General features: G+C 37.2%; 1 protein-coding gene across 1 annotated transcript; it reads left to right on the top strand.

Annotated features, from left to right (window-relative positions):
• The first annotated feature begins 4,738 nt into the window (after positions 1-4,738).
• LOC103967038 (squalene monooxygenase SE1) lies at positions 4,739-8,047 on the top strand. Its single transcript, XM_048564240.1, has 7 exons — positions 4,739-5,127; positions 5,691-5,802; positions 5,928-6,105; positions 6,205-6,592; positions 6,682-6,957; positions 7,167-7,445; positions 7,564-8,047. The coding sequence occupies exons 1-7, from the start codon at positions 4,873-4,875 to the stop codon at positions 7,666-7,668; spliced, it is 1,593 nt and encodes a 530-aa protein (XP_048420197.1). The 5' UTR covers positions 4,739-4,872; the 3' UTR covers positions 7,669-8,047.
• Positions 8,048-24,773: the final 16,726 nt, after the last annotated feature.

Genomic DNA, 24,773 nt, shown 5'->3' with positions numbered 1-24,773 from the left:
AAGGAGAGCACTAAAGTAGCCGTTGCTGTGTTCTCCAAATGGTCCCCTTGTTCTTCTCCAAAGGGACTCTTAAACTAATTAGGTTTTATTTTCATGTGGTAGAAACATGGTAACTTGTAAATAATTAACTAACCATTTATATTATTACACGTATTAATAATGGTTAAAAAAATAAAAATAAATATATGCGGGTTGGTTTGATTAACCTCACCTTAAGAATTTTGAGAACAGATTGTCAAACCGATTACAATTGGTGCGGTTCAGTTTAACCACCGAAAATAAATAAATAACCAAACCAAACCGTCGGTACGAACAGTTCACTCAGTCTTCCTTTTTTTTCTTTTTTCTTTTTTTTAAATGCCCAGCCCTAGTTTTAATTGATCATTTCTTTGTTAACTTCTAACGAGTAAGACTGTACATATATATTACTTATTTAATCAAGAGTTCTTTTATTTTGCTTCCCCTAGTTTTGATGTAAAAAAAAAAAACACCCTTTTAAAATTCAACGCTAGTTCTAAATTATCATGTATTTGTAAATAATTATGTGCACATCTTGTGACCACGTAAGTATCATCCAGCAAAGCAGTAGACTTTGAGCAAACTTAATTGGTCTCAATTGGAGAGCTAGTATTTCATTTTTTGAGTCAAGCGAGAGCGTTAATAAGTTAAATCTTAGATTAATCACCGACAGAGTTTGAACTCACACCGTTATGCAAGGATACAACACCTTTCCACCACCTTGGTAATTCGAAGTCAATTCTTTGAATAAGTTTATTTTTTTATTTTTTTTTATATAAATAAAATTCCGCATGTGTTTCACCCTCTGCTATTTCCGTTAGGAGAAATTCTTAGTGATCTTAAATCAACCACCCATTAATCCAGTGTTACTAAAATATTAGTAACAATTAAATACATATATAGATTTCAATATCACTTGTGTTCAATAGCATGAGAATCTCTTCGTTCAAAGTGTGGCAAATTTAAACATAACCTATAAATATTGGACATTTTAGTACTAATTCACAAATTTAAGCATAAAATATGTTTATATATGGACTATCTTATGTTTATCACAAATTTAAACATAAAATATATCATACATTTTTGTGTGCATAAAAGATGAAAAAAATTATTTGTTACATGTAAGCCACTGATAACATGACTCTTTAAAATAGAAGAAAAAAGAAATACTTCTTCAAACTCAATATCATGGGGAAAAAAAACTCACTTACTTTGTAATACCAAAATAAAAAACTAAATGACATGCAAATAGATGACATGTGGTTTTTTTTTTTCCCCTCAAATATTATGATATATAGAAGTATTTTTCTATAAAACTTATAGTTTTCAGAGTGTTTGGATAATGGTTATGTTCCTTCATGGGGGACTTACTTGTCTTTCTTACTTACGATTAACGAATCTTTACTGTCCAAACATTATAACAAAAAACGTTGACTTTTTATTTTATAGTCATGTAAAGATCATGTCTGCAAAAAATTAGTCAATTTAGAGATTAGTAATCCATACGTGTTCAACCAATGAACGGTTTTGGTAACAAGTAACATCCTTATTAAAAGGTCTCCAAATTGAATAAATTTTTATAGATATGATCTTTAGATGATGAAGAGAAAGAACAGTTTCAATTATGAAATTCAAAAGGTAAAAATTTGTTAATCATAAATGAAGGGAGAAGTAAGTCCCCCATGTGAAGGACACAAGCATTGTCATTTTTGGCTTACATTTAGCCACGTGAAGCCTATTTTAGGTATTTCAAAGCAACACCATTTTCTTTTTGGCTTACATTTAGTTAATTATTGAAAGTTAATATATTATCGATTCTACATATACTATTATCTCTAAGCCATGCATCTTCTTTCGTGCTAATCAAATTAGATGCGGGTCTTTTGTGGTTGAGAAAATTTATTGTATCCATAATGAGTTTGTAATTTTGAAATTGCAGTGTTTCTTTAGGCATGCGTGATATTTTGTTTATATTTGACATGTCTGTTCTATGTACATTCATGATCAGTTTTTAAATAAGTTTTTATTACCTTAAAAAAAATATAATATCAATTCTGACTGACCATTTATTTTTATTTTTTATAATACAAGAAAGCTACTCTACAACAATGAACCACCTACAATAAGCTTAAACTGATCATCGTATATGTATGATCATTGTGTTTACATGAGTTCTTCATAATAACATGGTCTAACTAAGTAAAAATAATTATCACTAACCAAATGCTAGTGCGAAAATTTGTTTCAAATACATGATACTAACCAAATGCTAGTGCGAAAATTGGTGTCAAATATACCGCTACCGATCCTAAGCCAAAACGCCGGGGTTCGAGACAACGTGATCTGTTGCCTCTCTTTCTCTTATATGGAATTTTGTTGAGCTTTTCAAGTGATGGACTTTTACGAATTCAGTAGTTTTTTACTGAGTATTATAATTTATACACTCCATAAAATTTCATAGGCATTTAATAATATATTCTTTTTTGGAAAAAAAATTGAGTTAAATGATGAAACCTTACAGAATACTAGAGAGTTCAATGCTAGAATTAGTTAGAATTATGTGAATTTTCAAGGACTTTCTAATACCAATTAAGTTTTCATGATTAAAATGGTGATCATGACATTGACAAAGAGGTGATGATGGCAACGATGGTGATGATATGGTGATTGTGGTGGCGGGGTTGTATTGGAGTGGTAGAGGAGTAGGGATAGGGGTGGTGGTGATGATGGTGGTAGACATGGCGGTCATTGGTGATGGTGGTGTAGGTGGTGGCCATAGCAGGTAGTGATGACACTCATGGCAATGATGGGTAGTGGCGGCGATGGTTTCTATGTGGTGGTGGGAGTGGAGGAGATGGTCATGGTAAGGTGGTGGTAGCAACATGGTGGTGGAAGTGGCGATAATTATAGTCATTGCATTATGGTAGGTGGTGGAGTATATCATCAGAGAATTGAGAAAAACGAAATCCACCAGTCTTAGGGGGGAGATTGGATTTTCTATGACAAAAAACTTACTATAAAAGCACTCCAAGTCCATCAAAATCCATGACTTTTTAAAATGAGTGAAGTTTTGAATACAATTGATTTTTGTAAATTCTCAAAAGTCATAAACAAATAGCAATGTTGTAAATGGTTGTGAATGCCCACATAAACAAGTATGTGAAATAGAAGAATGGAAGTCAAAGAAGTTTGGTATTTACTATTTAGGTGTATAGAATTTCAACATTCAATGTTTGGTATTGTTAACTTTTGCATGTTAAGTGCTCTATATAAAGGGAGGAGGATTCTCTCTCTTCCTATTCCCATCCCCTTCGCCCCCTCCTCTCACACATTGTTTTTTGTCTTATTGCCTCTATAAAAAAATCAATATAAGATGTTGACATGGCTAAACCGTAACCGTTCAAATAGGAGGGAAGGGAAGGGGAGAGAGATTAAGAGGGAAGAGAATCCTCCTCCTATATAAAGAGCATGCAATATATGATAAAGAACACGAGAAGAAGCAGAAGAAGAGAAAGAAAGAAAAGAGAAAAAAGAAAGAAGAGAGAGAGAGCAGAGAAAGATAGTGAGAGTTATTTTTGTACTTTTATTATTTCAGATAATGAAAGAAAGTATTATTGCTGCCTCGAGGATGTAGGTATACTTGCTGAATCTCGTAAATATTGTATCTTATTTACGTTATATTTCACTACACACATATCCTTAATTTTACAACACACATAGAATTTTCATAGACTGTTTAGAGGTTATAAAAAGTCTTATTCAATACAGGGTGATTTTTGTTGACTCCTTAAAAGCCTATATTGAATACACTTGAATTTGAGAGCCAAGCAAAGTCCATTAAACTTTATAGACAATAATCTTCGTAATATTTATGGTAGTGGCCGCTCTCTCGCTATGTTGAAAGAGCCTTTTGTAGCAGATATATATATGACATACTGCTTAACCTTTAATCGTAGAGCGACAACTGTTCTTCAAATATGGAACGGTGGTTTTGTAGTTTTTGGGATTGGCAAGAACTATGAAAATGCCTCATACTAAGATTTGTTGCCAACATGCATGATCAACAAATGGTGGTGTGATCTTACCCTCGAGATGCCGTTTTAGTGCTTTGAGGGATTCAAGCCATGTTCTTGTCGTGTGTTATTGCAAGGTCTTCGTATAATGGTATATACTCCCCTGACTAAATTATTGTAGAGCTTGAGTTGTGTTGTTATTTTTATTGACACCTATTAAGAGCATAATTATCGTAATACAATAACAACTATTATATGTACGTGCATTAAAAAAATGACCTCCGATCCTTACTCAATGAATTAATTATAGAAAGATTGCGCGTATCAAAACTCCCATCCATTATGCCATTTCTTACTAAGAAAATCAATCTGAATCTATAATATAATGACGACGATGATGATGATTGTGTGCTTTATATAGTCAATCATAGTAAAGTTAAATTCCAACAAAAACTGACCGTTTATTAGCATTATGTTGCGATTGACACCTTTAAATTGTCCACAAGTGACTCTATCTTTGTCCTCTCTCTCTATCCCACATCATTCTATCCTAGGATCACCCACACCCTACCACAACCTCACATGAATATTAAAAATGGTCCCATAACTTCATCGGTAGGCGCCAACCCTCAAAGCTTATAGCTTTTGCCCAACAACTGTCTATATAAACGCTTTCAAGTTCCCATTGCTGTCTCACAACCATAAGCACTTTCTCTCCTCTTCACATTCACAACCAAAAACCACCACGTATTTACAGATTGTGAACAGCCAAAACCAAGATCCCCATTCTTCCAAATTTTCAATTTTAGCGGTATATATATTTATTTTGATATCAAAGATGGATTACCAGTATGTTCTTGGTGGGGTGTTGGTTTCTCTGCTGGGGTCTGTTTTCTTCATGATCATCAACACCACTCTCAGCGGCGAGAAGAAGAAGGTGGTCGAGAAAGATTCCCGCAGCATTAACGGAGATGGGTACGTGAGGATGCCGTCCCAGAACGGCAGTTTTCAACCAGAGATTGCCAGCGGCACGGATGTTGTCATTGTCGGTGCCGGAGTTGCCGGTGCTGCCCTTGCTTACACTCTTGGAAAGGTGACAAAATAATTCTCTCTACATATAAAATGAATGTTATGGTTTTTAAACAATTTCCAAGTTCCAAGTTCTAAGTTTTAATTTTTTTAATTTTATAAATTTGGAAATTTGATGGTGAATGAAGAAGCAGTCAAGGCTTCAAAGCCGTGTTTGGTGACAGTGAAAATTAAAAAAAAAATTACATTTCCTTTCTTTTTGAACGGAAGACGTAGTCGTTTAATCATTATTTATTAATTAAAATGTTATTACTTTTTAAAATCTATTTCCTCAAACAAACCCAGCTGAGCAGTCAAAACTTCAAAGCCGTGTTTTCTGACATTTTCTTTTTTATTGTTCTCTCTATTTTTAGCGAATAAGCACTTAAACTTATATTCTATGAATTTTAAATAAAAGTTTTTTCCGCCCTTTAGGGATGATGATTTCAATAGCGCAGTCCAAGCCATTTTTAGTTTCGTTTTTTACAGTGCAAATAAACTGAGAAGGCTAGTTCAGATCTTCTTTAATTTCTTGGCTAATCGTGTGAGCTTTTGAGTCTAAACATATGTTTCTCTTCCTTGTTACAGGAAGGACGCCGCGTACATGTGATCGAAAGAGACTTAAGTGAGCCAGACAGAATTGTTGGTGAGCTGTTGCAGCCTGGAGGCTATCTCAAATTGATTGAGTTGGGTCTTGCGGGTAAGCAATTGCTTAAAATTGTTTAATTGGTTTAATCTTTTTTCATACTTCTATTCCAACTGATTAATTAGTACCAAATTTATGTTCATCGATTTTGATCAACAAGTTATATTTGTGACATGCAGACTGTGCAAATGAGTCCATTGATGCTCAGAAAGTGTTTGGTTATGCTCTTTACAAAAATGGAAATGACACAAAACTGTCTTATCCCTTGGAAAACTATACTTCAGATATCGCCGGGAGAAGTTTCCATAACGGGCGTTTTATCCAAAGAATGCGCGAAAATGTTGCAACTCTTAAAAAGTAATTCCCATTTATCCCTGTGTTCATGATGTTTCGATTGTTTTAATTTATATAATATTTTTTAAATTGTTATTCATGTCGCTCGAATTTTCTCAACAGCGTGACACTAGAACAAGGAACTGTGACAACCCTAATTGAAGAAAAGGGCACCGTCAAGGGTGTGATGTACAGGAACAGGACTGGAGAGGAGATGAGATCGTATGCTCCACTGACAATAGTATGCGATGGGTGCTTTTCAAATCTCCGCCGCAATCTCTGTACTCCAAAGGTTGACAATCCTTCTTGCTTCGTTGGTTTGATCCTGGAGAATTGTGACCTTCCACATGCAAACCATGGACATGTGATTTTGGGAGACCCTTCACCCATCTTATTTTACCCTATCAGTAGTACCGAGGTTCGTTGTTTAGTGGATATTCCCGGCACGAAAGTACCTTCAGTAGCTAACGGTGAAATGGCCAAGTACTTGAAAACTGTGGTGGCTCCTCAGGTTCTATCCCTTGACTTGTTAGTTTCAATTTCATTGTGACAATTATATATCAATTGAAATGAACTAATCAGACGACTTTGGTATTTCAGGTTCCCCCCCAACTCTTGAAGTCTTTTCTAGCGGCGGTCGAGAAGGGAAATATCAGAACAATGCAAAATAAAAGCATGCCTGCTACTCCTGTTCCCACTCCTGGTGCAATTTTATTGGGTGATGCATTCAACATGAGGCACCCTTTAACCGGAGGAGGAATGACTGTGGCTCTTTCAGACATTGTTCTTCTAAGGGATCTTCTTAGACCCCTAACTGATCTCAGTGATGCACCAGCTTTGTGTGAATATCTCGAATCATTCTACACATTGCGCAAGGTATAAATCATCAATCCGATATACGATGAAAAAAACAAATTTATGGCTAGACAATAAGATATGTTGTATTGTCTGACCCTAATTGAAAGTGACATCACGTATATTGATGAACAAGCACTATCTTGTATGTGAAATGTATAATGTGTCTGATTGTGTTTGTTTGCGATTTCCACCTTGCTGATGGGTGTTGTGATTGGTTTTGTTTGCAGCCCGTCTCATCTACTATAAACACATTGGCCGGTGCCTTGTACAAGGTATTTTGTGCCTCACCTGACCCGGCAAGACAGGAAATGCGAGAAGCATGTTTCGACTATTTGAGCCTTGGAGGCATATGTTCATACGGACCTATATCGCTTCTCTCTGGGCTTAACCCTCGTCCGATCCATCTGTTTCTCCATTTCTTTGCCGTGGCAGTCTATGGAATCGGCCGCTTAATGATTCCATTCCCTACGCCTAAACATGTATGGCTGGGGACTAGGTTGATCTTGGTATGTTCACTAAAATTGCCAATATACTTACTCTTTGTCAACATACTTGTCATTTACAAATTAATACGTACGTTACTTTTCACTTGAATTAAAATTTTGTTTTTCCTTTTATTTTCAGGGTGCATCAGGAATCATATTCCCCATTATTAAGGGTGAAGGAGTTAGACAAATGTTCTTTCCTGGAACAATCCCGGCATATTACAATGCTCCTCCTCTTCAATGAAAGATCGGGAACAAGCAATATTGAAGTATACATGGAGACAAAAAAAGCATGACTGCGAAGAAATATGGTTTCAATCAGAGCAATTCAATTCATACTCTTATTTCTGACTACCGTAGAGTAAAGTGACAACACTCATAATTAATGTACATGATATTCATACTCTTTTGCTTTATTCTATTGCAATTAGAATCAGAAGTTATTGTTCTTTTTGTTGTGCAAGACCTTGTACACTTTCTATGTATTTTGCCTCCTACGAGGCGACGAATTGTATCAGAACTTTGTCCAAACATTTGTTGTGGTAAATTTTTGGTGTTATAGTGTGACCAAATCATCTAATACTGAAAAACTTCAATGAAAACAAGTTCCCCATTTTAGTAAATTTGCTTTATTTTAGGTTTTTATTCTTTTAGTGTGGTGCGATCCACACATTTCTTATTACCTTCCACACAAACCCTGTTAAATTTTACCTTCAAGTTAATCGATCCAATGACAAAAAATTAAGAGGCGTGTGTGGAAAGTAAAAACATGTGTGTAGATAGCACCATCCTTTTTGTAACACTATATTTAAGCACTACGAGAATAAGTAGTAGGGATTGATATATTTATGAATGTCTAATAAATGGTTATTAGGGACTAATTTATATATCAATGTTTAAAAATACTAAAAAGTTGGTCACTTAGTAATACGGTCTAATGGTATTCCTCTTCATTTGGAAGTGAGAGGTCATAGGTTCAAATCTTGTGGATGACGAATTCGATACCAAACTAGGTTGCCCATTGTGTGACTTAGTCGAACTCCCCCTACTTCTAGTGTAAAACTATCGATGTACTAAACAAACAAAAAATACTAAAAAGTCACTTATATATATGTGCCTTTTTCCATCTCAGAATTAGGGACGGATTGGTGTGCTAGTTGACTTTATATGTGTACCATCGTGAGGCAACGAATAAGGGAAATGAAGAAGGCTGCTCTTCAAACTAAAGTCGAAGAGCTGGAAGCTCAGAACAACAAAATAGCAATCAAGAAAGAGATCCTTCAAAAAAAAAGTATAAGAAGCTCTTTAAGACACTCCACGACACTAGCTTAGCCAAAAAGAGGGCGACATTAGAATAGGGGGGGAGGCGGGATTGCAGAAAAGGTCACGATAAAGAGGACAACGGCGGGCCAACAAGAGAGGTGACATATGAGTGAGTTTTGGGTTTCTTGTTCAAGAGTTGGAATGATCTCGAGTGAAGTCAGACTCATTGAGGGGAAGAAAATTGAATTTGAGCATGAGCTATTCGAATCAAAATTGAGCAGGAAGGAAGAGGTGGAAGAGGAAACTAGTGAATGGGATCCCACATGTCAAAAAGGGCATTTCTATTAGTGGAAGAAATGAAATAAAAGAAAGCAAGGGCAAATTTGAAACTCCACTGTGCTTATGAATAGTAAACTTGTTTCTAATGAGATTTAGTTTAGATTGAATTTTGAAGCCCTCCCAAATTATAACCACAAAAGAATTAGACATTATATAATGATAGTTTTACTCTCCTAAGGTCTCCTAAATCTTCTTAGATTTTTTTTGGAGTACGATTAGGGAAATTTTGAGATGTTTTGGTGATGTTTGGATGCATGAATCAATGTGGGGGAAGTTCCCCAATTTTCCCATGGAGATCTGGTGCCTTTGGAGCTATTTTTCGGCCAACTCCGACCATAGCGCAACCCCATTTAGGTAGATTCTTGTTCCTCATATCCTTCGCTACATTTTGGTTTTTGAATCTTGATAATGATTAAGGTTTGAACCCTAATCAGATCTCAGGAAGTTTCTCAACCAAATCCCCAGATTCCAGTGGTTTCTGTGACAACCGAAAAAAATAAAAAAACAAAAAAAGGGATCCAAGCCCAATCCCTGGGCCAGATGTGACCCGAATCTATAGGTTACATCTGACCTGGATCCGCGAAATTTTCTCGAAAACCCTTCTAGGCTAATATCGACGCCCCGAGTCCATTTTTGACATCCATTTAGTGAAATTCTGAAGTTTTAATGTAGTTGACCGGCTCGACGTCTTGGTTGACTTTTTAGGATTGATCGTTGACTTTTTGTTGACTTCTTACGAAAATTACCCAGGACTCTTCGTAGCATATTTCGACGCCATGATTCTAAATCCGCACTCCGTTTTCTCAAATTTAATCATTTTAGTGGAGTTTTACTAATGAGTCCCAATATTATGCTTAGGTGCAATTAATATTGGAGACTTCAGCTTTCCTAGTTCGAACAACTACGACCTCACAAGTCTCTGTGAGTGGGTCTTTTCTTTTATATAGTATATATATTTGTTTGTCTTCTTTGCTTACTTGCTCGTCTTCTTCCATGATGAAGTCGACTTGCATTGCTTATTCGGCAACCACATCACCATCCAAGAAATTTGGTTGGGACGTGGTTGGCTGAAATTCATTCTGTAGAATGTGGACCATGGTAATTTCTATGCTGTCAAGAACTGAAGGGCCCATTGGGTCATGGTCATCATATATCTTGTTTTTGAGTATCCTTTACCTGATCATTTTTCTTTTCAAGTAATTGTTATTGTGGCCATCCAACAAACCTGTTTCATTCTGATTGTTATCCCCGTGCTTGCTCGATGGTGGAGACCGGTCTTGTCTTTGTGACACTTTACGGGCACCCTTCTGATAGACAATTCAGGCATCTCTCATGTCTAGATAGGCATCTAACTGTGCCACGCGCTCTTTCTCATCGGCCGTCAGGCCAAAAAGAGACATGGCTAAGAAAACTTCAAAATGGTATCGTAAATATTAAAGGTCTTGAAAGGAGAAATGAAGCTCGGTGGTATTTATATCAGTATGTGGATCGACCTCGAAGCCGAGAACTCGAACCTCACGTATATGCTGAAACCTGGCCTTCATCCCCGGATCAGTGGTCTTTTGAATAATCTGCTCGGCATCAGGGCAAGTTAGTGCTAGATCGAGAACCTCTTAACACGCCTTTGGTAGGCTATACAAGTCATTAGCAAAATATTTCTTGTGAAACTCCCGTATGTACTCTAAGGCTTCACTGAGAAATTGAGGGCTTAGATTTCGTCGAACTTTTATTAATGGTTCTTGTGAAGGCAATGGAGGAAGTTTGATGTCCGCTTCCTTCCTGAATTGTTCAAAACGAGCCTTCATTTCGCCAAGCCGAAGAAGAAGTTTAATGCGTTTTTTAGATTATTCTATTATGGTCTCAAAATTGTGATTGATTGCCTCTTTCCTTGAAGTAATTCGACCATGATTTTTGGGGGCTGTCTGTCATCTTCATTATCTGTTATTTATTTCGGCTGCCATGTGGTAGCCTGAACCGCTTGTCGATTGGCCATGCAATCTATTTGCTGCCACCGGCGTTTCTGCGATTTAGAGAGTGCGGTTTACACGTGGGTATGAGAATTGTAATTATACCACCGTTGTTCGTGTGGCTCAGGCGACTTGAAAGTCTTTTGGCACACAGAAGAACTCGAGCTACTAGAGTTGCGCGCATAATAGTCTTCATTATAAAACGGTGTGTCGAAATCAAGGCGTCATCTGGCTGAAGATGGCTCATCGATCCGTGTTTGAGGGTTGAGCCTATTAAAAACTCTCTGACATTGGCATGTGCCGAGCACCTTTTGAGGTGTTGTTGCCACCATAGGAGGCGGCCGTTGTATTGTAGACTGAGGTGGTTTCTGATTTGGCTTGGTAAAGATGACGTTTGCCTTACACCGACTACATAAAATCATCGGCCCATCTGCTTCCTCTGCACTGGAGTCTGACATGGGCTCGACGACAACTGGTCTTGAAAAATCTCTAGGCGGCTCGTTTGAAAATAAATCAATCTTGAGCCATGGTCGAGAGTTCTGCTCTGGGACGTGTTGCATTAGAACGAATTCGGCCTTTCCTTTTCCCTTATCTTTAGGCCAACAAGCATCTACCATGTTTATTGTCACCGTAGGAAATGGGTCGGTGTTGATGCCCATTTTCTTTTCTGGAAACTTGAGTTTACCATTGATAATTTAGCTTTAGATGTCTCGAAACACGAAGCAGTTGTTTGTCCTATGCTTGTTCGAGTTATGGTACTTGCAATATGTTTTCCTTTCAATTCTTCGGCTTTGGGGATATTATGCCCATGCCGAAGTTTGATAATTTTGGTAAGTAGCAGTTGATCGAAGATGGGGTCGGCCTTAGTAACGTAGAAAGTATAAACTTTCGTTGTTTTGAAAGGAGGCTCTTCAGGGGCTGAGCAAGTCTTGACATCTTTTGGATTGGCATGAGCCAATGCCTTGCATATATATGGTTTGTTGATTATTATCTCGGCCGCGTCTATGCTGGCATATTCTTCAGCTTCGGCCAACGCATAATTGAATATGGGGTTTTTGTAAATTATTCATATGGACGGGGACTTTGAAGTCTTCTCTTCTTAGAGTAAATATTTGTATTGCTCGACATGTTGAGCTAGTTTGTACATGTCACGGAAGTTTGCCCCCAAGAATTTCTTTTTGTACTCCACGTCCAGCCTATTCAAAGCGAGCCTAACAAATTCAACTTGAGGGAGAGGGACTCAGCACCAATTTCTGGCCGATTTAAACCTTGTAAGAGAATCCATCAGTGACTCATTAGATGCTTGAGCCATCCTGGCCAATGAAGAAACTGACATTTCCATCCCCAGCCGATGGAATTGCTCATGGCTCCCAACTTTGGATAAAGTTAGGTAGGAGGTTGATGTACCACACAAATACCGAGCCTGTCAGCGAGAAGTTAAATAGTCGCAGTTTATGGAAGTCACTATTAACATCTCTGCATTGCGCAGTGAACCGAACTACATGTTCTAACGAGGACAGGGACGATTCTCTAGCAAAAAGGCTGAAATCTGGGATCTTAAAGCCTTTAGGATATTTGAACTTTTCTACATAAGCTGGGTATCGATGGATGAATTTCGAGAACTTCGGCCCCTTTTTCAAGGCTAAATCGATTATTCTTTGGACATTGATCATATCGACAGATGTTGTTTTTACTCTCTAGTCAGATCCGTCTAATCTACTGCTTAATCCTTCTCTTTTTCCCAAGTCAATAGCTTTGAGCTGAGCATATCCTATTTCGGCTTGTAGTGTTGATAACAGATTACTCTTAGGTGGAAGTTGTCCAGAACGATCAGCGGGTCCTCCGTCGCAAGCATTACTAACCAATAGTTCGAAAAATTTGTTGTGTACATCACCATTACTGCGTATCACCTCAAGTATATTTTTTACTTCTTGACTAAAATTCTGAGATTGCTCTTCAAGTCTTCTTCGAAGAAACGATCTAGTCGGTGGATCAGAACCTTCACCATCATCCTCATCGCAGTCCTTAATTATTCATTTGACAAAAATTCCTTTTGTTGCTCTAGTGGTGATCTCCACATCACGAGCCTATCCGCCGAGACTGACTTCCTTTTCTCGACGTGTCGCACTTATGGCTTTGGGTGTGACGGCATCATGAGGATTCTATGTTTATGACAGGGCATCATGATCTGGGTTTTGGACCATAGGTGGAAGGCCAGTCGCTGATTTACCCATCCCTATTTTCTTTTTACTGACCGTGTCTCAATGGTAATGAACTTCGTAGCTTTAGCACTGAGTCCCACCGGAAGTGCCAAAATGTTGACCCTAAAAACTACCAAGCTTACAAGGCGCGCAGGTCAAGTAATTAATAAGCTAACTACATCATTTGGTTATGTACAGGGCGTGCCAACTAGTCGGTCGAGCTCGGTTGGGGAGTAAAATATGTTGATGTTGCGTTGAGCGCGTTGCTGACCTCTTAATCTTGCAACTGCGGTCGAGGAAGGAACACATCTCGGCCTTCGAGTTCTAAAGCCTGAACACAAGGCTGCTAATCTTGAGAAGTTCACGGATTGTCGATGCCGGGTTCGGTCACAATGATTATATTCGTAAGAGTATAACCACACCGAACTGGCACCAAACTATACAGACATAAGTACTCAAAAGAGATGTATGTCTTGATGGTGAATGTGGTTCGGCCGTCAGAAAAAACTCACTTGTGAATACCCAATCATAAAACAACTCGGAATCCAATACGCTTAGCCCAGTAATCTGTAACACCTCACTTCGTCGATAAGGTTAATGAGATAACCTCTGCCAAGAAGGATTCGAAAATCCTTCTCGATCAAGACTTGGATAGATGACCAGTCGGCCTCGACGCAGTGCTGTTTATCTAAACTGAAGGTGCTTCACAGTCGGCTGATTTTACGGCAACAATGATGTTTATCCAAACTGAAGATGTTCGTCGGTTGCCTTCACAATGCTGTTTATCCAAACTGAAGATGTGTTGGCAGAAAAAGAAAATAAAAATCTCAAGGTTGTTGAGAGGTTTTACGTAGAGTGAGAGTTTGCGTACGGTAGTTTGTGTGTTGAATTAGAGAGGCCTTGAATGATGCACTTCCTCCTCTATTTATAGCAATGAACCTACTCCTAGCCGAATCAGAGATGTACTCAGACTAGAACTTCTTATCCCAATCTGATTGTGACTTGGCTAGTCCTAGTTCTAATGGGTTTCTAAACTCAACTCTATAGTGAACCAGATTCATTCTCTGACTCTCAGCACTTTCAGCTTTAAGACCCCGTGTGGTATCAGGATTGAACGTTCGCCTTTATCCAAATCAATCATTTTTGCAAAAGGATTCGGCTGACACCGACTAGACAACTCTTGGTGCCTAGCCAGCCCCTGATACCCCCAAAAGACCGATGGGCCAAAAGTCTCAGCCCAAATTGTTACTCTTGGCCTAAAATGTCATTTTAGGCCCAAATAGAAATTAAGATAGAAGTAAGTGTAATGTAAATATAAGTGACATATTATCCTCTTTAACTAAAAATCTTAACTAGTTTGAGTGTAAATATATTCAGGTCCCATTGCGATGACAAACTTAGCTTTCCACGCTAAATTAATTGCAGATCATCGTGTTGTGCTATTGACCCAGATTTATTGCCCTAATGGTATGAAGGTTATTTTTGAAGGAGATTCTAGTGTGGTGATGGCTGCTATGAATGGTCAAGAGGATGATTGTTCATCTTTTGACCCTATAATAAATGACTTGCGTTTCTTTCTCGAAGGATTGCCTCAATCGGTGATCAACCATGTTAATCGGGAATGTAATTCGGTAGCACATCAATTTTCTCGCATGGGACTTAGTAGTTCTCAAAAGTTTGTGTGGTTCGGGCAGCCTCCAGATTTGCTTAGGCACATTTTATTCGAAGATGGCTTGTAACTTTCCCTTCTATTGTTCATTTAAGGATAGGTTCTATTGTTGTGGAGAACACTCTTTTTCCCTTCAACCGGGTTGAAATCCCCGGCAAGGTTTTTATCGAGGACCATTATGCACATTATCCTCAGTTTGTACGTATTCTAATTTTCTTAATGAATATCATACATTTTCTTAAAAAAAAATACAAGTAACTTATAATTTCCCCAATAATTAGATTCTCTAGATACATATCCACCCCTTATTATTCCCACCATTCACACCATGAAGTCCACGAGTGTGCTGAATTCACAATGCTAAATTTTTAATTATTTTGGGTTATCGGTAAATTGATTAAGAGTGCTACTAGACTCACCCCGTTGTCCTATTTCTCCACCCACATTATAATTTCACCAACCATAAAAAGTTAAAAAGTTAAAACGTTATTTCCACACTCTAATTAACAACATTTCATAAATTTGTATGAGTGCATTGTACAGAGTCACCAACAACGGCTATGACTTTATCTACAATCGCTCTTCAATGTACTAGTGAATCGACTTTCCCAAATTCAAGTCCCCTATGTCAACACAGGCTGGTAATGGTGCCCACTTGATTCAATTCCACACCAGGCCTCCTCATCTGACCAAACAAAGATAAAGCTTGCTTATACCTGCCATTATGAGCACACACCACAATATTGCTAATCCATGAAACAACATTTCTCTCCAACATCTCATAAAAAATTCTCTGCACATCATCAACATCCAGACACCTTACATAGCGCTCAAGCAATGAATTCACGACACCATAGATAGCCAGCAAGCAGCGAATTCCAACTCGCAACACTCCTCTCACTCATACCATTAAACACCCGGTGTGTATACTCGACACCAGCCCCAAACCCACTTACAAGAACCCTCATGTGCACCTGTTCCCTTTCTGTCACCAACCCCGAGCACTAAAACATACGAATAGGAAAACCCATCAGCCTCCACCTCCAAACCCGCCAACCATTATGTAATCGATAAATTAATAATAATAATCACTGTTAAGTAGATCTTAGATAAAAATGGTCCAAAATTCGTGGGAGTACGTTTAACAAGTAACATATGTTAGGATTCTGTTAGATTTTTCATCTGCTATATTGATATTGGAGAGAGATTAGGATGATTTTTTATGAACTAGTGGTAAAGGAGTGGCCGATTTGGGGAAGCGAACTGTTCGACCATAGAGGGCCATAAAATTTAGGAGCCCTAAAAAAAATTTGCCATCTAATATACAGAATATTATGTCACTTAGTACTATAGTTTAGTGGTATTCTTTTTCACTTATAAGTGGGAGGTTTTAGATTTGATTCTCACCAAAGGCGAATTTGAACCGCATTATTGCTAGCCATTGTGAGTGTAAGCCCACCTCCTCCCCCTTAGTGTAGATAATATCGTTTGTTTGGAATATACATAATCATTATATCTAATGTGATTCGAAAAAAGGAAAATCAGGTTAGACTTACATTTGCCTTTTTCCAATTTTCCCTCTTTTCTTTGGAAACAAAAAAATAAATAAATAAATAAATTTTTTTCTTCACTTTTCTGATTTTTCTAGCAACCTAATAATACTTTTGTTTGCAAGTAGCCATTTACCACAGTGGTGCAAAGGTGTTTAGCCCTTGCATGATGGCGTAATTCAAACCCTGTCGATGACAAATCTAACAGAATCTATCATTTGACCAAAAAAACAAAAAACAAAACTTTTGTTTTGGTTATAAAAATACTTTTGTAGTTTTGTGGGCCCTACAACAATTACAATGATACTTGCAATCAACCATGTTGTAAGAACGGTTAAATGGGCTTGGTTTGGTATCGATTAAAAGTGGCTTTTAGCCAAAATTGATTATGAAGGTTTCATTAATGATTTTATAGCAAAAAATGCACGAAGAACCATTTTTAAGTGAAACTTCAATTCTGGACATTTTGAAGCTTTTGTTTATTTAGTTTCTTAAGATTGCACTGATTAGGGAGACTAAATTTGTAGATAAAAGTTTGGAAGCTAAAGGACATGGAAGGTTATGATTGATTTGTTACTTAAGCGTTGATAAATGTGCTAATTCCTATTGGTGACCCATCATTTAGTTTGCAAATTTTGTTTCCTTAGCATTACCACAAGTAATATGGTTATTTTTGTAACTTTCTTTGCATTTAATGATATTTAAAAAGTGATAATTAGTGAGAGTTGTAAAGTTTGTTTAGTTATTATCTTTTAACATCAATACACTATTCAATTTTGTAACGATCAAAAGAAGTACTAGGCCTCGTTTGGCAGTTCGGACTGTACTGACTATTTCAGTCAGATAGGATAAATAGTCATTGGGTGTTTGGTCCAATATCGGACTAATGACCATATTATTTATACTATGTTTGACACCCTACCAGGATAAGAGGACTTGCAATTATTATTATTTGTAATAGAAAAACTAATGATTAATGAAAAAGAAAGATGAAAAACTAACTTCAAGTCTGCAAACAATTTAAAATTTTAATCATTTTGATTTTGTAGAAACCAATCAAATGGTGGTTCCTAATAATTTAGTAAACTTAACACGCCTCAAGGATTGTGTAAACAAGCAGCATCTCAACATGTTCTAATTAACAAAAAAGGGACGACAACGTCGAGTTCCTTGGTGCTCAACAACCCAGATGAAAACCAAGAATAAAAAGGGACGGCAACCGAGTTTTCGAGAAATTCTGCAACTTGGCTCTATTAATCTTCATCCTGTGAAGAACATCAATGGAGCTTTCTGTGTAATCTAGAGAGAGAAAGAGAAGAGTTTAGAGAGAGAGTTGCAGCTGAATTATCCTTTTGTATTCAATGAATAATACTTACAGTACATAATACAAGTATATATACATGTGACTTTCCTTACACACCAGGTATTCTATACTAACTTTTTTAACTACCACGACCACCATATTCCTTCATCTTTTGACACTTGTCATGATTTGACAGTTCTTTATCTTTACACCCCCCTCAATCATATGCTTGGAGGAACCAAGCATAAGATTGGAACAATGATGCTGAAACAAAGGTGCAGACAGTCCCTTTGTTAATATATCTGCAAACTGTTCTTTTGATGACACATGATGCACATGGAGATCTCCTCGAATAACACGTTCCTGCACAAAATGATAATCTATTTCGATATGTTTCACCCCTGAATGGAAGACATGATTAGATGATAAAGCAATGGCAGAGATGTTGTCACAATAAAGGACCGGTGCAGTGAAAATTGGAACACACAAATCACATAATAACTGCCTTATCCATGCTAACTTAGCAACTGCTATTGCCAATGCTCTATATTCTGCCTCTATTGATGATTTGGAAACTTTGTGTTGCTTCTTCGATGCCCAAGATATAGGACTCAAACCAAGATATACAATATGACCAGAAGTCGATCGTCTATCATTTGGGTAAGCCGCCCAATCTGCATCACTATAAGCCTGTAATTGGAGCTTGCCTGTTTGAAACTGAAGACCATAATGCAAAATACCACTGAGATATCTTAAGATGTGCTTGGCAGCTACAACATAGGAGTCCATAGGATTATGCATAAACTGGCAACATTGATTGACAGAGAAGGCAATATCATGCCTTGTAAATGTCAAGTATTGCAAGGCTCCTACAATACTTCGATATTGTTGTGGACTGTGATAAGGAGTCCTTTCCGTTTTAGACAACCTATGGTAGGGTAAACATGGTGTGGCACAAGGTTTAGAATCTTGCAAGTCAACCTGTGCTAGCAGATCCTTGATGTACTTAGTTTGTGAAACAAAGAGACCATGGGGCTGATATGTAATCTGTAACCCCAAGAAATAATGGAGCTATCCTAAATCTTTCATGTCAAACTCCTTGGCTAAAGCTTTTATAACTTCATCAATCAACTGAGTGGAGCTTCCAGTTAGAATGATATCATCCACATACAAAAGAAGAACCACAGTACCAAGATGAGTGTGCTACACAAACAACGATGGATCTGCCAAAGAAGCTTTAAATCTCAATCCTGGTAAGAAGCTAGTAAACTTTTCATTCCAAGCTCGAGGAGCTTGTTTTAATCCATAGAGTGACTTATTAAGTTTGCAAACATAATTAGAGGGATGAGCTGAACTTTCAAAGCCTTGTGGTTGAGACATGTACACTTCTTCATGTAGATCGCCATGAAGAAATGCATTCTTCACATCCATTTGCCTCAAATACCATTTAAACTGAGCTGTTAATGCCAACATTAACCTAACAGTGGTAGGTTTCACTACAGGACTTAAAGTCTCCCTGTAATCCACACCCTCTTCTTGGCTATAACCTTTTGCAACTAACCGTGCCTTATATCTTGCCACTGATCCATCAGGATTGGTTTTGATTCGATAGACCCACTTACAACCTACTAGGTTTTTGGTAGATGGCAATGGAACTATAGACCAAGCATTCTAAGATTTTAAGGCAGTGATCTCATCTTTCATAGCAGCAACCCATTCTGGGATTTTACTAGCAAACTTGAAAGTAGCAGGTTCTGAAACTTAGACAGAAGACTTAACTGTTTCTGAAAACACCTTCTTCTTAGATATGCCACTTTTAGATCGAGTTTGCATAGGGTGCAAGCTTACTAAGGGTATTGGAAAGACAACTAGCAAATTTTCAAGTTGAAAACCTGGATCAACAGGGATCAAGGACTGTGTAGTTTCTGCAGGTGATGAATTAGGTGATGTATGAGATGTAGTATATTCCACATATCCCAAAGTAGTAAGTGGTGTGGACATGGAACACTCTGAGGCATTAGTGGGATTGAAGGTTGAAAATTCTGAGGCATTAGTAGGGGTAGAAGTTGAATACTCTGGAGCTTGAAATGGAATTGGTGAAATTACAGTATTATGAGAGTTGACTAATGAAGGATGAACTTGTGGTTGTACGTGTAGTGATGTGGATGTAGTGTGTGGTGATGCATTGTTGGATGTAATGATGGATGAATAAGGAAAGCTAGTCTCATCAATTAAAACATGTCTAGACACATAGATTTTGTTGGTAAGAGGATTGAGACAAAGGTAGCCTTTATACTGACATGCATAGCCTATGAATATGCACTGTGAAGTTTTAGGTTGCAACTTACTAGAATTTAACTGTTTTAAAAGTGGAAAACAAGCACATCCAAAGACTTTAAGATGAGATATGGATGGTGAAGTTCCAAACAAGCACTGAAATGGTGATGACATTTGAAGTGTTTGACATGCCATTCTATTTATAAGATAAACATAAATGGCACAAGCATGAAACCAAAATTTATGTGGTAAGGATGTTGTTTGAAGTAGAGTGATGGTTGTTTCAAGTATATGTTTGTGCTTCCTTTCAGCAAGACCATTCTGTTGAGGAGTACAGGGACATGACTTTTGATGAATGATACCCTTTTGGAGTAAGTATTGTTTGAATTTGTGACTGGAGTATTCACCTCCACCATCACGTTGAAACACTTTCACAGTGGCAGAGAATTGAGTGATCAGAAAAATGTGAAAATTAACAAATACACCAAAAATTTCACTTTTATTCATTAATGGGAAAATCCAGGTAAACTTGGTACATTCATCCACAAAGCTTACATAAAATTTGTAACCCTCAATGGAAACAGTGGATGAAGGACCCCAAACACCACTATGGATGACCTCTAGAGGTTGAACAGTTTTATTTGCAAGAAACAGAAATGGAAGCTTGGCAAATTTGCCTTCCAAACAAGATTTACAAACAGAAGACACATGATCTAAAGATATAGGAATATGTGATTGTTTTAACATTTCAGAAGTGACAATGTTGGAAGGATGTCCTAATCTTTGGTGCCACAAATTTATTTTGACTTGACTGCCAAGATAGCAGGTTTGTTGCTGAAATGATGCATTGTGTTTTTGTGCTTGAATGATGAGATGTTGTGGAATGTGAAAAGGTATTGGATAGAGGCCTTCTCTACACAGCCCCTGAAGAATGATTATTCTTGTGATCTTGTCCTGGATCCAGAAACAAAATTCATCACAAATGAATCTACATTTGTTATCTTTACATAGCTGATATATGGATAGTAAATGTTGTGATAACTGAGGCACATGTAATATGTTCTTTAACTCAAAAGCATACTTGGGTCTATGAAGAGTAGTAGAACCTATATTAGAGATTGGAAAACCTAAGCCACTTGTTGTTGTTACTGTATCATTGTCAAAAAAAGGTGATGCCAGATTAAGATTAGAGAGATCCAAGGTCATATGAGAAGTAACCCCAGTATCAGCAACCCAAAATTGCTCTTGTGGTGCAAAAGGAGAAAGTTTAGTGTGCATTGCAGAGAGATTAGAGGGTGGTGATCTTCCTTGATAAGTGAAGTTTCCTCGATGATAGCACTGAACTGCAGTGTGTCCATATTTCCAATAGATTTAGCACTGCACTTTAGAGGATGGTGCAGATGGAGAAGAGTGTCTTTGAAAGCAATCTCCAGCAATATGACCTCTTTTGTTGCATATTTGACATGTAGGTACTTCATAACCATGCTCAGGACAAGTGGAGATATGAGGTTTTGCAGGGCCAAGGATTCCAGCACTCGAATTAGAAGGGCCTGTGTTATACCTTGGATTAGAATGAAAGTTGTTCCTGCCCCTATCTCGTCCTCAAAAGCCATTCAAACTATAGCCACCATTGTAGTTAAATGAATGACCATTATAGCCAGTATTTGTTGAACCACCATTATAAACTTGTGACTGAGAGGAACCACTGGAAGAGCCTTCTCGTAGTATAAGAGCTTTGCCTTTACCAGATGTATCTTGTGCAACCATTGTAGTAATAAAGGACTCTGAGATTGAGTTATTTTCTACAGTTGCTTCCTCAGCCAATAACTGAGACCGAAATTCCTTAAGAGTGATGACATTCTCCCTGGCCCTTATAACCGTCCTGACGGTATTATACTCAAAAGGCAAACATTTCAGTGCCAATATCACAATATCATCATCCTCAAATGCGACACCAGTTACAGAAAGATGATCCCTCACATCTTTAATATGTTGCAAATACGCAGAAACTGAATCGTTGCCTTTCTTAATGTTTTACAGCTCTATTTCTAACTGAAAGATATTGGTTTTGGTCACAGTAGAGAACCTATCTTTTAGGCTAATCCACATGTCATTAGAGCTCAAGCAACCAATAACGCAAGACATAGCAGTAGGAAACAATGTGGCAATGATAAGTTGCATTAATGCACGGTCATGCATTTTCCAAATCTGAAATTCATCAGTCTCAACACCTTCAATTGCAGCATCTTCAATAAATCGATTAGGACATCGCCTAGTACCATCCACAAAGCCTAAAATGCCATGGCTTTCAAGAAGCAATCGAAGTTGATATTGCCAAACAAGGTAATTTGTATCATCAAGTTTAACTGTGACGGAAGTAGACATATTTGTAATCAAATTTGTGACTGGAGACTGAACTATGTTCAACTGGCAACTGACACCATTGTGTTGCAAAATGTAACATAAAATCAAGGAATTTGCTTGAAGAAATTGAGAAATCTAGGGTTTGAGAAGAAGTGGCAAGATTGCAGAAAAGTGTAGAACACAAATCGAGATAAAGATTTAGAAAGAAATCATCAATACAACATGTAAAGATTGAGCCATACTTTTCATCAAACACTTGGCGGGCATGGTTGCATACACTGTGTAGATCAAGATCGATGTCAGATACGAAGCTCGATTCGAAAGATAACAACAAAGAACTCCGAATCAGATCACTAAAAACTTCAAAGATCGAGAGCAGAAGCAGCAATTATCCTCAGAATCGAAGGACCGACGAAGATACCATGTTAATCTTCATCCTGTGAAGAACATCAATGAAGCTTTCTGTGTAATCTAGAAAGAGAAAGAGAAGAGTTTAGAGAGAAAGTTGCAGCTGAGTTATCCTTTTGTATTCAATGAATAATACTTACAGTACATAATACAAGTATATATACATGTGACTTTCCTTACACACTAAGTATTCTGTACTAACTGTTTTAACTACCACAACCACCTTATTCCTTCATCTTTTGACACTTGTCACGATTTGACAGTTCTTTATCTTTATAGGCTCTTCCAATTGAGTTCGGCAACCCATATGAAACCCAGGAGAAGAAAAGAGATGGGCGTGGACTGTCGAAGAAATTGGTCAAATAAGTGCAACCCAAATGAAACCAAGGAAAACTCAGTTCTTAAATCCAACCAAAACTTAAACCCAATTCTTGAAATCTTGAAAAAGAGAATAAAGCCGGTCGAATTCGTTGAAAATCTTGAATACAAAGTAGATCTGATTATTACTGCCATCACCATAGATACTGAGGAAATCATCATCGTCGGTAGGAATGAGAATGAAAAAAGGATTATGGAGGTTGAGGGAAATCGAAATGATTGATGAAGCGAGAGGAAATTTGCAAGACCCATGACCAAACAATGAGTGTTTTGTTAACATCTCACCCGACTAATAATACCGAGCTTTTAGGTGGGATAAGGAAGTGGGCGTGAGTTGCACTATATAGGTAGGGTCGGATAAATTAGTCGGAGTACTATTAATACATAACTGCACCAAACAACCACTCTGTATTATTAATGCTATTTGGTCCCTTATACGAGTTGCGAAAAGAGGCCCTAGTGTTCTAATTAAAGGCTTTCTTAGATCCATCACTTTCTTTTGTTTTGCTTTTTCCTTCTAAAATTATGGGGTTAATTAACACGCAACGATTTGAAAAGAACAAATTTTACCTTTTGAGTTGGTAACTTGATATCATAATCACATTCATAGTGGACTCGTATAGGTACCACTAAAATATATCAAACCCACAATTTTCTTGTTAAACAAGAAAAGGTGATATAAGTATTGCTAGTGAAAGGAAACATGAATGTGATTAAGTATTCTTTATATAAATATATTTGGATAGCTGATGTGACAACTTAACATTTTGAAAAAACGATGTCAAACAAAAATGTTATTTAGTTATTTATAAAATCAAGTGGATCAAAATTTAATAATGAAATGATTAATAAGTAAAAAAAGAAGATAAAGAAATATGTGGGCCTAACATTAAAAAAATAAATAGCGTTGCCTCCAAATTTGAAAGAAAGTGGAGAATGTCAATCTATATTGGATTTTGGCACCTTCTTTGAAACCAGAAAACCCTTTTTTCATCAAAACATTTCACAAATATTTTAACATTTAGAAAATCGTTAATAAGTTAACATGTCAGTAATATTTTTATTTCTCATAATTATTTTTCACGTTGACAAATGAGGCGAAAATTAATGTTTTTGTTAATCATTTTACGAAAGAGAAACAAATCAGTGTCGACCATTTCATGTATTGATTCTTGAATGGAGATAACAAACTTTAACATGGTGCTAAAACCTCTCTATCTGTACGAATGGTACAAGAAACATCCTTCATATATAGATATAATATATGGCTAACCTTCTTAATGCAAAAGATAAATAACGGTCTATCCGGTAAAGTTTTACAAAATAATTTTTGTAAAAAGAAAACAGAAAATAGGATTTTGTATTTTTATGATTTGAGAATGCACCTGGTAGGTAGCTTATTCCGAGAATAATTTTAGAGAATGAAAACATTGAATACCTTTGTGTTTCCTAATATTGGTGGCGGTGGTGGTAAGGATGGTGGTTGAGACAAGAGTCGTGTTGGTAGCAATGGTGGTTGGAGTAGTGACAATAGTGGTGACGATAAAGTTTTTATTAGTGGTAGGATATAAGTGGTGGTAATAGTAGGTAGAGGGCAATAATGAAGGAAGTGATGGTGGTGATAGTGGTG

This window comes from the organism of the source record quoted next, unplaced genomic scaffold, assembly GCF_019419815.1.
Source record: "Pyrus x bretschneideri cultivar Hongxiangsu unplaced genomic scaffold, Pyrus_bretschneideri_v1 Contig10, whole genome shotgun sequence".
Classification (NCBI taxonomy): domain Eukaryota; kingdom Viridiplantae; phylum Streptophyta; class Magnoliopsida; order Rosales; family Rosaceae; genus Pyrus; species Pyrus x bretschneideri.
The sequence above is the reverse complement of the archived record's forward strand: the minus strand, read 5'-3'. Positions and strand labels throughout refer to the sequence as shown.